The 12,830-nt window shown below is 43.8% G+C and overlaps 1 protein-coding gene across 1 annotated transcript in view; it reads left to right on the forward strand.

The window, feature by feature from the left end:
- Positions 1-12,468, forward strand: part of LOC126252640 (cGMP-specific 3',5'-cyclic phosphodiesterase) — a gene marked incomplete at its 3' end in the record, with an annotated part of 583,236 nt that extends 570,768 nt beyond the window's left edge. The window contains exons 21-22 of the mRNA XM_049953543.1: positions 12,304-12,419; positions 12,465-12,468. Of these exons, the coding sequence (XP_049809500.1) occupies positions 12,304-12,419; positions 12,465-12,468 (120 nt within the window). The remainder of the gene's footprint in view (positions 1-12,303; positions 12,420-12,464) is intronic.
- Between the last annotated feature and the right edge of the window lie 362 nt (positions 12,469-12,830).

Here is a 12,830-nt window from a genome sequence, read left to right on the forward strand (position 1 = left end):
GGATTCCAGATCATCCCTATAATTTACAAGGTCAACTAAGGTGTTTCTCATGTCTAGAGAAGCGCCAACGTGTCTTCCACATGCTAGATGCACGCACCACAATCGGCCTTCTCCCAACTAAATAAAGGCACAAAATGTGCAGAAGCAGTCAACCGAACTATTTACATGGGAGGGATTAACGGTCCAGCGCAAACACACCTCCATATTCAATCTTCTCAAATTTCCATGCGATCACGAAAACTATCCAACTATACTTAATATTAGTTAGCTATTCGGTCGTCTAGAGGACACCACAGTTAAGTCATCTACATTCCTACACTCCAACAGGCCTCTATATTCGGACAGCCCCTACTGTTAATGGGAAACGTAAATAGGCCACCTGCACCGCATGCCAAGCACGCACAGGTAGAATCATCATCCTTAGAAATCGGTCACATATATATTTTATCCCTGTACTTGCGGTCTCAGTTGAACGACATTCGACAGTGAGCAAAGTATCGGAAATAACACAGTTGACGACTGTGGCTCTGGAAATAGAAATATCAATACATTCTTATGACTTGACATACTCTTCCCTTTACCATCATAGTACTCGACATCAAATCCATACCTTCCTTACAAATGGACATAGTCATTTCCTTTGCACATGTCAGAACACAAACGCATACTTCATAAGCCTGATGCTCAAGGCGAACCTATCACGCACTCCCTACTACTAAGTATAATACTTCATCAGTAAATAATCGCTGGCGATCTGAAATAATACTGACCGAAAATCAACGATGAGTGGACATGTCTCATAAGTTTTTCTTGCTAGTGCTACCACCATATCATAGAGAGAGAGGTTTAATCGTCTTACAAACCGCCAGATGTTAAAAAAACCGATCCCAGTAACTACTGTATGTTACTGTCACAAGTGGTCTTGGTTCTACACATGCAAACAAATATCCATGTTAAAAGCTGTATCGGCTTTATAAATCCACATATGGCATTACCCACGAATCATGTGGTTTTTGCAGACAAATACTGAAACGGTGATCGCTGGAGTGTACTTGTGTATTATCAGACCAGCAGTCTGGTTACACATAGCCTACGGTGCAACCTCATCATAAAATCGCTGATTTTGAAAGTGATTCAGCTAAGGAACATGGTATGAAACCGCTATTTGCACCCCCCTCATGATGCTGCCACTAGATATTTCTCCAGTATTTGTAACATATTGTGTCTCGATACCATGTCATAGGTTCTGCGATATATCCACTAAGTTATAGGCGATGACTGATTGAGGATCACAAACAGTAGTAGATGGTGTGCTGATTGAGGTCGTAAGAAATGAACACTAGCTTTTCAGATCTCTATTGCTACGCTATCAGCTAGAAATAATTTCTATGATTTGGAATCAAGTCTTTTCATTCAACCATATACATGCATTGTATCCTATGGAGAAGTGTTTTAATAATTACAGCCACAAGTGAATCATATTTCTGGCACACTCATATCTCAAAATGAGTCATCTTTCTCGAACCTATCTGCTACAGTAAAACTCCCACTTCGTTTTAGGTAGCCCCTAAGCATCCTGCAACTGCCCCCCAGACTCTGTGCTACCATCCCTGCAACTTTGCACACATGATCATTCCAGTGTAAGTCGGAACTGAGTAGGGGTCGGAGGAAAACTATATCTATCACCTTCTGCAACCAGTGTAGAAACAGGCAAAGCTGAGTTACTGCGACAGAACTATGTTTTGATCATTCGATGGAAACGAAGCGTGCTCCTGCAACATGAGGTAGTATTAAAGACAGTATGGGAACTGGGGGAAGGACGTGGATTTTGCTACTGCATTGTGGTACTTCTCCAAACTACAAGCAGGTACTGTAGATCCATGTCCCTCAGGGCCCATTACGTCTATCACCCCAACATTCTATCATCATTATTCTATTCCATCCACCAGAGAAAAATTACGAACTGTAAAAGCTCCGCTAACTCCAACTGATAGAGAACTCGATAAGATTTTTATCGCATCTCTCTCCTCCCATATATCAAAAACAAATACTGCATGCATGCTGGCATCGAGCACATTTGATTATCATATTAAATGGACAGATACTGATCCATTGCACAGATCAGTTTAAAGTTTCATCACCTGTACTGTAGGAGGATGACCGCATCCTGCAGATCATACTGTAAGTCGCAAGAGACGCTCCCTGTGACCCTGCGTCGTTGTTTGAACATTGTTGTTTTTTTCTGCTGTAACACGCTTTGTACACTGCCATAAATTTTGTTTTCCTGCCATACCTTCAAGGTCTGTGTCAGGTTCTAAACTGACATTAACATGTTCTGATCCATTGCCTCTCGCAGAAAACTAGACGTCGCACGGTGTAAATCATCTTGTTACTCCAGCTACCATAACACGCCGCAAACACTGGATGATTTTATATTAAAAGACAGTTACAACATAAGGAAACTGGAAGAGTTTGACGGCGTTGTGGAGAGTTTCCAAACTGCTGCCCAAAAATGATTGACGATCTCTACATTTGAACTCATCTGTCACAGTGATGGAATAGCTGATGGCTCCGTGTTCCATTTCAACTCATTCGTCATATTGCACTCATGTATGCACTCACTGCTTCAGTACTATCCATCCCCAGAAGGTATTGCTCCTCCACCAAAACTCTTTTTCCAACTCAAACAAGTGATGTCATCCAATCATTATGTGGTAAGCAATAGTGCACCAGTGGACGGATGGGATGGAAAAGACACCCTAGTGTACTGAAATAATAAGCATTACAGTTGATTCTGTGAACAGTTTTACCAATTTTACAGTAATTTAATCTGCAATCGACCAGAAGTAGATCGCTACATTCTACATCTCGTGAATGAATGGAGCTTGCCGGATCCTCGCCCATCCAAGTGTACAATATTTCTTGAGATGCGACCATGTCGAGGAGGTTAGCACTCCTTATCGGTGTATAGTAAAAGATTTGAAAGCATGATGTAATAGCAGACGGTGAAGAAGAACAAGAAACGGGTGAGTTTTATGCACAATGGAGTTTGAAGCATATTTACGTAAATCAACAAAGCTATCAATTTTAAAGTATTATTCCAGAGTTCAGGGTCATTACCAGGAAGGTACTGGCAAGAGAGAACATAAACACATGCACTCTTAAGGCTACAATGTTCCATACTTAAAACAGGTTATAATGTTAGATCGCTTGCGTTTCTGACCTAGCAGTCGTATAGAATGTAGTTCTGTTAATATTCCAATGTAAGAAATATATTTCAAGCACGTGACATACATCCTCCTTCCCAGTTTCTCTACGATAAACTATGTTATCGAACCATAAAAGGAGAAAACTACTTCCTTAAAACATTGGCTCTGTGTTATACGAGCACAATATAGCTTTCCAGAGATGTATAGTGTCCACTGTTCAGATCTGATCACGCTTCAGAAATTATACTATGTCTGCATCAGCCCTATATAAAATTATGGTTGGTAATGGGGAATACCTCTTACAAGGAAACAGATAAACGCATAGCAGCAGTGTCAGACATGTGAAAATTACAAGTCATTCCGTCACTAGTTCTGTAAACAGCACATCTGTCATGCACGTGTATACAAGGGGACTGCAGTGCCTCACAAGCTCCTATCGCTAACTTAATTATGAAGCTGAAGTCTTGATTTTACTCCCAAGATGCGACAGGGGGATGTAGTACACCGCATAAATCATAGTTCATTTAGAGGAATGTGTCACGTTTCATCACACTTGAGATGGAAGTCCTCTGATGACCGACAAGTTTACCATTAATGATCGCAAGTGGACAGTGCTTTAAATCACATACAGAACACGTGGCTGTATATGAGTCAAACACAGGCTATGTCATGCGATTAATGCATCCTGACAGAATGCATCATCAGTCTACCATTAAATCGTACATCGTTGCAGTGCCATCTCAATCGATCACCCCATCCACTCTCTGTCATTCTTTAATGCAGATGCATGTAAGTTTAGAGCCGGATGGTTCTTTGTCTTCCTGAAAACCGTCAAATACAGTTGTCAACTCACGATTATCACTGGTACCTCAATAGACATACAGTATAATGTTGCCTCAACGGAAAAAAGAATTACTGCTTCCCTGATTCCCTTTGGTTCCATGTTCACATTTTCTCAGATTCCTCTTGGTGCCACATACTTGTTCCCATGTACAAATTACTCTGCGCCAACCAGAAGATATGCAAGTACTTTCTCAATTTCCCCGCATTTCTGTGTATATTCGGTGAATTTATACCTATCCCCCCATCATTTATCGCAATTCTGTCGATTTTATGTCTGTTCCATCCATGCGATCATGACATAATCTCTCGTTCTGTGTTCTAAAATTGCTTGTAAATGTAGTTCATCTGCCAACACCTCGCCCAAATGCACTGGTCGGGAGGCGTAGTATAGCACTGTACTCGACTATATCCAGTCATCTCCAAATTTGGAGAGCGTTTGCTCTGTTTTCTATATGTCTGTGTACATCCATGTGTCGCAAATGGCTCCTGCACAGGGAAATATCTAGTGCTGCGAGGAGTGTATACGGTGCTGTCTGCCTTCGCGGTATATGTATGAATGATGCAAAAGGGCTACGACATCGACACGTATGCGATGGTATATTGCTGGGTTGGAGATCTGTTTTGCGCTCTAATATTCAAGTTCCTGTCCTCAGTGAGAGAGCAGTGTAACTAAGTAAGAGCCTTTCCATATTTGATGTTCTGTAGAGCACTTTACTGGGTTTAATTGTCAGTGCACTATGGTGATATGTACAAAATACATTCATAATGCTCTACTCATTCACAAGACATCTTTTGTGCCGGGACATAGGAGAGTCTACAAACTTATTCGTTACAGATGGAGGCAAAGTATGTACGGAAAGTTCTGAGAAAGCAAGAGTTCAAAGACAAGTTGAAGCAAACCATCTACCTCTGGCGGGGATGCCATCACTCATCCGCCACTGTGGCATTAGGACATCTCCTGACCTGTAGCTGTAGGATGCTGAAAATTCCGGTCATTTTTTTCTCTTCTGTAAGACAGTATTCGAATCCTGTTTGTGTACTTGTTCTGATCCCCCCCTCCCCGTCTATGCTTAGAGAATGCTCTCTTTTCAAACAACAAGAATGCTTTCATGATTAACGGTGTTTTTGTGAGCATGCATAGGCTTTTGGCGGTGCAAACGTTTAACATTTCTGAGGTGTATATTGATAGCACATGAACATTTCAAGTGATGCGTCAGCCACACTGGGTATGCTTGCATTCCTAGACTCAGCTCGCATGTCCTGTTTAGGTCGCTAGGAACAATGCACCCTATACTAATCTGTGACATCAGTATCTACAGGTATCGTGTCAGCAACGGTAAATGTATATGATGCCCAGAGGCATCTCGCATATGGGACCGGCGTGAGTGTGCCTTGGAGTTCTGTACCGTCAGTATAAGACTTGAAGTACTCTTAACTTTATACCCGAAAATAGACCCAACTTTCAGCTGCTCGCTGTAAGCAGCGGCGGTGTAAGAGCGAGAGCTCACGCTGGCCTAAATCCGTTGGTGGCTCACAGTGGCTTCGATGTGTGCATGCCCTTTGAGCGTCTGTGCTCTGCAAATACGTCTTCGCTCTTGTGCAGTCGAGTCAACAATGGCACCTAGGTGATCACGTATTTTGAGGGGAATTTCTCAGGTGTCAAATATAAAAGGGATGCCACTGCCTCATGCTTGAGGGACCAAACAAACACTCGTGCATGGGTTGGCAGCTGCTGGTGCATCCCGACTTCTGGGAGCGTGTGCGGTAGCCTACTGTGTGGTACAGTGGGCAGGAGGTTGCAGGCGATGCCAGGGCAGGTCTGTAGCCTGTGCTGTGTGTTATCTGGAGAGTTTACAAGTTGATTTCGTGTCTGCACGTCAGTGTACTAAATTATTTAGGACGAGTTTGTGTGTCTGTGTGCTGTGTACTGAAATTATTTCGATAATTTAAGAGTTGTTTGCGTATCTGTAGAGCGTTATTTCAGTAATTTACAAATAGTTTACAGGTCTGTAGGCTGTGTAGCATGACCCCCAAGCATGTCAGATTATGTGTTTTATATCAGTGTTAATAAATATACTATCTAAAATCCATCCCTAAATAAGTTGTTCCAAAATAAATAAAGTATGCTCCTTCCTCTCTCCAGCAGCTCAGCACAGACTGGGTCATTTTCCCCCTCCAGACAGCCATCTTGGGTTATGTCACAGAACTGACAACAGCGCCCTCTGGTGGCGGTACTGTGTACTGGGTCAGTTGGACTCCGGACCCCATGGTAACCACACTGTTTCCCTCCATTTTCCCCACCATCTTGTATTACGTCACAGAACAAATGATAGTGCCCTCTGGTGGCAGTACTATGTCCTAGGTCAGTGGGACTATACTTGATGGTGGTACTGCCTCTAATTGTTTAAGTAACTAGAGTGTGCAAAATAAAGACTTACGTCCATCACAGGTCCTCTTCCTGCCATTTCCTAGGATGAGGTGGTGGTCAGATGATTTAGGTTAGAGGAGGTAGCCCAAGTGCCCTTTCTTCCCTGTCATTTTCTTAGGTTAGTAGAGATAGCCCAACAGACATATCTTCCCATCCAAAATTCAAACTTCCCACCAGTTCCTAGGAAGAGGTGGCGGTCGGATGACTTAGGTTAGTGGAGGTATCCCAAGTGACCTATCTTCCCACCATTTTCTTAGGTTAGTAGAGGTGTCTTGCATTGTCCTGATGGAATTTGAACTTCCCGCCGTTTTCTGGGGGAGGGGGGAGGGGAGGGGTTAGGTTAATGTAGACAGTGCAAGTCACTTATCTTCCCACCAAATTCCGCCATCTTGAATGATGCCACAGCAGCCCTCTCGAATGACGTCATGTGCTGTTGCCAAGTGTACAGGTAGCCATCTTGGATGACATCATCGTCGCCATCTTGGATACATCTGGCAACAATGGAAAGTTTCGCCACTCTGGCTTTGTTCCACTACTAATGTAACATGATGTTGTATAGCAATGCTCCAGTGTTGTCACAGCTCTATAGATGGCTGCTGTCTCTGCCTGCAGCCGTTAGCACTATGGAGCTGTAAGCTGTGAACAGCACTGCAGACGGCCCCACATTCCAGGAAGTTGTGTGCAGAGACGGACAAAATCGTGTCGTGGCCCATTGTGGGTGAGGTGGCTTGCAGCAGTAGCAGTGTCTGCCTATATGAGCTGAGGCAGGCGACAAACAGCTCGCCTGCACAGGCGATGGCAGTCGAACTGCTGCACAGCCCCAGGCTCGAGCTGTGGACATCCAGAGCAGAAGGCCGGCAATGGCTGAAGTAGGCCCCCAGGTGGCCCGCCACTAAGTCCACAGCACTGTACTTGGCACCAGCAGCATCACCGCAACCAGCAGCGGCTATGTCCAGAGAGGTTTACTGTTTGAGTCATGTACATTCATACACTTGTGGACTGACGTAGGTCTTCCCGCAGGACTGGTGGTGCTTGGCCGACTGCAATACCTTTGGCGATAAATGACAGCCTTGGTCCATCCTTTCCTGCTATAGCATCAGTTTGGATCACGCAAACCACATCAAGTCCATTGTTGGTTGGATGTTAAGCCACCAAAGACCCAATGGCTCTTCCTTCTTGTTTAGTTGTTGATATTTCAAATCTGGTACCTCTGCTGCACCTGGCGCTGCATTAACTGCCCAGCATCATTACAGCAGTTACTTATTTATTTAGTTATTTAGTTAGTTAGTTAGTTACATGTTACATAGACCATTTGCACAATTCTTTTATCGAAATGATGTGGAGCAAGTCAGTTTACAGGATATGTATCATTAGGGTTAACAATAATTAGCGCATTATTATTTTTAGTCCCACTCATGCAACAACACTTAATTTTTTTCTGTTGGCTACCAGTAGAAATTCGCCAATAGAATAGAAGGAGCTGTCCAATAGAAGTGATTTTAAATTACATTTATAACTTGCGGCCCTATCTGTTAAACATTTTATGTTATTGCTTTGAGTATCAAAAATCTTTGTTCCTGCATATTTAAGCGCTCTCTCACCTGTGACAGCTTGAACAATGGTTAATAAAGATCATTTGCCCTCTAGTGCTCCAGTGTTATAGATATGTACATCACTGTTCTTCCCAAATTTTGATGGATTAAAAATTCATTAGGGCAGTATGTATTGAGATAGTACTGTTAAAATGCCTACCTCCTTGAAGAGGTACCTACATGACGTCCGTGGATGAACACCACATATTACTCTTACAGCTCGCGTTCCTGCAATCAATACTTTATAAAGGATGAGTTACCCCAGAAAATTATTCTGTATGATATTATTAGTGGAAATATGCAAAATGCGTCAGGAGACTGATACCTTTGTTTCCAATTATAGGAAGAGCAAAACTAGTTGAACTTAATTGTTTGAGAAGCTCAGAAATTTGCTTCTTCCAGTTGAAGTGTTCATCAACATGAACAACTAAAAATTTGGAGCATTCTAGCCTGCTTAAAAAAAAAACTCCTGCTCATGTGCTACATACATCGTTGGTACACAACTGAATGCAATGTATTTTTTTCCAAAATTTAGGTTCAAATGGCTCTGAGCACTATGGGACTTAACATCTATGGTCATCAGTCCCCTAGAACTTAGAACTACTTAAACCTAACTAACCTAAGGACAGCACACAACACCCAGTCATCACGAGGCAGGGTAAATCCCTGACCCCGCCGGGAATCGAACCCGGGAACCCGGGCGTGGGAAGCGAGAACGCTACCGCATCCAAAATTTAGGAAGAGTACATTTTCAGAGAACCACTTAATAATGCTTTCGAAAATATCATTTACTAAACCCTATGTTGCTTTCTCTCTAATGGCATTATTATAACACTAGTATCGCCTGCAACAAGTACCAAGTTTGCTTGTTGAATGTTGAGCGGAAGTTCATTGACTTATGTAAGGAATAGGAGTAGCACCAAACCTGAAGCCCCTGGGACTCCCTTCGTGATTTTACTCCTGTCACTAAAACGTTCTACCTTTCCGACATTGTCTAAATTATTCAGTGCAACTTCTTGCATTCTGTTTAAAGTATCACTCAAACCAGCTGTGCATAAAGCCATCAATTTCATAGTTTTTCTAAGGGCGTATCATGATCTACAAAATCGAAGGCCACAGATAAATCACAGAAAATACCAGATGCCGATATGTTGTTACTTACGCCTTGTACTGTTTGATGAGTGGATGTATAAAATAGCATTCTCAGTCGAGCAACCTCTGAAATCCAAACTCTGATAAACTAAGTAAATTGTTTCCACTGAAGCAACTATTCTGAAATACATTACATTTTCGAGTATTTTGGAAAAATCAGCAAGCAACTTCCGATGTAATAACGTTCGGCCAGTTCCGGTCCGATCTGCTTATGCGGCCTCTTGCGTCAGCCGTGGCTGGTGTCGTAATTTTATTCAGCTGCTCATAGCTAATTATTTGCGGCACAACAACGCTATCCTTGATGTAACTCCACAAGAAAAAAACACAAGGCGTCAGGTAGTACGGTGACCGCGCTGTTCACTCGAGTGGCGCCGGGTGATCCTGTGCAGCGGTGTGACCACGTCTCATTCAGGCAGTCTCGTACACAACTGCCGAAATGAGGAGACGCGTCATCTTGTTGAAAAATTAAATCCACGCCATGAGTTTCAAGTTGTCGAATGAGCCACAACTGCAGTGTATTGAGAAAGGTGATATCGTTGACGGTTCTCTCATTGTAGACCAAGGGTCTGTAGACTGTCTTGTTGGAGACAAGCATCATTTAACCAAACTGCATGCCTACGGAATATCGCCTCAGTTGTGCGACTGGATTCATGATTTCCTGTCAGAAAGATCACAGTTCGTAGTAATAGACGGAAAGTCATCGAGTAAAACTGAAATAATATCCAGCGTTCCCCAAGGAAGTGCTATAGGCCCTCTATTGTTCCTGATCCATATTAACGACGTAGGAGACAATCACAGTAGACGTCTTAGATTGTTTGCAGATGATGCTGTCATTTACCGTGTTGTAAAGTCATCAGATGACCAAAACAAATTGCAAAATGATTTAGATAAAATATCTGTATGGTACGAAAAGTGGCAGTTGACCCTGAATAAAGAAAAGTGAGAAGTTATTCACATGAGTACTAAAAGAAATCCGCTAAATTTCGATCACGCGATAAGACACACAAATCTGAAAGCTGTAAATTCAGCTAAATACTTAGGGATTACAATTACAAATAACCTAAATTGAAAAGATTACATAGATAATATTGTAGGTAGAGCAAACGGAAGACTGCGATTCATTGGCAGAACACTTAGAAGGTGCAACAGGTCTACTAAAGAGACTGTTTACACCACGCTTGTCCGCCCTATTCTGGAGTATTGCTGTGCGGTGTGGGATCCGCATCAGATGGGACTGACAGATGACATCGAAAAAGTAAAAAGAATGGCAGCTCGTTTTGTATAATCGTGAAGTAGGGGAGATAGTGCAACAGACATGATACGTGAATTGGAGTAGCAATCATTAAAAGAAAGGCGTTTTTCGTTGCGACGGGATCTTCTCATGAAATTTCAATCACCAGTTTTCTCCTCCAATTGCGAAAACATTCTGTTGGCACCCACCTACATAGGGAGAAATGATCATCACGATAAAATAAGAGAAATCAGGGCTCGCACAGAACAATTTCAAAGCTCGTTTTTCCCACGCGCCGTTCGAGAGTGTAACGGTAGAGAGACAGCTTGGAGGTGGTTCATTGAACCCTCTGCCAGGCACTTTATTGTGAATAGCAGAGTAATCAAGTAGTTGTAGATGTAGACAAAGAACAGTTTAACTTTCTTGGAATCCGGAACGTGTTCAACAGCTGGATGTTAAGTCTCTGTCCGCAATATCCTTGTGTGGTGTCGACTGACGTTTCCCAAAATATGAAAAGTTGCTTTGTCACTGAAGATTAATTTGCTTACCAAGTCATGATTTTCGAGACTATTCTCTGCATCAGCGCAGAACTGCCGACTTCGCAGTTTGTCGCCATGGCTTATGGTTCGCAGGAGCTGCTATTTGTACAGCTGCACTCTTAATCGCTTACGAAGGATTTTCCACACTGTTGGCTGAGGGATGTTAAATTGTACACTAGCCCGATAGGCATACTTTGTGAGACATCGCAGCATCGCGTACCTCGCACATTCCAATGTCTGTTGTGACACATCGAGTCCGCCCACGCGTTTTACATTGCAGAAACAACACTCCTCCTCGACTTTCTTGTACCACTTCACTACTCTGTTGTAAATTGGTCAGGTCATATGAAACTTGCTACGGAAAGTTCTTTACACTCTCACTGCCGACCGGAAGCAGGCAAATTCGATCACGCGAAACGCCTTCTCTGTCTAGTTTTGAGCAATACGCTCTCGACGGTTTACTAAACTAACTTGCTGACAACATATTAAAAAAAATATCTTCGTGAGTTCGTCTTTCGCGTATTGTAATATATGTTGCGTTATGTTTACTCTGTTGCGTACACCGATTTTTTGAAAAGTTTCGTAGGCTTTATAACTGCCCTCAACGTGCGCGGTCTTCTACCTAAAGAGCAAGTTAGGGAATTCGGGTAGCAGGAATTGTGGACCGTTCCGCGACGTTTCTGAGTTCCGCAGTTCGCGTCGGCCCTATGAAAATAGTGGAGTAATTACATATGAGATGTCCAGAGATGTCGTTTCAGTGCTCCTATTCCATTATTAACGCATTTTTACCACACACATACGAGGATATGCAGTTCCCAAGGTTCTCCCATTTATCTAAAAGTGTATGTGATTTTTCTGTTTCACTTAATTTTGTATTGCAACAAGAATATGTGTTAGTAAATAGAGAGTCTCTGTAAATCATTCTTGACACGCAAGTCGCCGAAGTGGCATCAACTAAAAAGACTTGCAATACGGTGTCCAAACCCCGAAGGGGATATCCCGACCAATAAATGCCACACGATCATTTCATTTTTCTGTTTGCATTTTTGTGGTAGACAGGATGACTAATGACAGATGAATTGTTCACTGTATGAACAATAAAGCACAAGTTGTAGCTCAATAGTAATAAAAGAATTTTTTGGTGCAGCCGCAGATGCCTCACGATGTCCTACACCATAACAAAGGAATAGAGAAAGTGTTGTCTGACTGGTTTATTTGTTATTTGTGGATGCTGTTATAAAACGTGTAGAGTGCATATGTTTTGCAGCTGCACGCGTGAGATGCAACGGTGGTAATGCCTTGTCGACAGGGAGAGGCGATCCCGCCGGCGCGCAAGCTGAACGGCAGCACTGGGGCGGCGGCCAGCAGCGCGGTGGCAGCGGTCGGGGGCGGCGGCGGGGGCGGCGCCCTGACGCTCGGCCTGGGCCTCGGGCGGTTCGCCAGCCTGCGGCGCGGCGGCCGCGCGGGCAGGGACCGCAGGGGCGGCTCGCTCTACGGCAACGCCCGCGGGGGTGTTGGGGGCGGACTGCACAAGAGGGAGGCGGCGGCGGGGGCGGGGGGGGAGGCGGCGGCGGCGGCGGCGGCGGCTCCCGTCCGCAAGGCCAACAAGGCGCGCAGCAAGCTCTGCGAGATCATCTAGTGCCCGCGCGGCTCGGCACGGTCAGTACACGGCGGGCAGCACACCTGCTATTAGCATGCTGAAAATTATGTAATTGAAGGTGGAGGAGGAAGAAAGGAAAGACCCGCCAGGATAGCCGAGAGCGCTAACGCGCTGCTTCCTGGACTCGGGTAGGCGCGCTGGCCCCGGATCGAATCCGCCTGGTGGATTAACGACGA

This window comes from Schistocerca nitens, chromosome 4 (assembly GCF_023898315.1).
Source record: "Schistocerca nitens isolate TAMUIC-IGC-003100 chromosome 4, iqSchNite1.1, whole genome shotgun sequence".
In the NCBI taxonomy this organism is placed as follows: Eukaryota; Metazoa; Arthropoda; class Insecta; order Orthoptera; family Acrididae; genus Schistocerca; species Schistocerca nitens.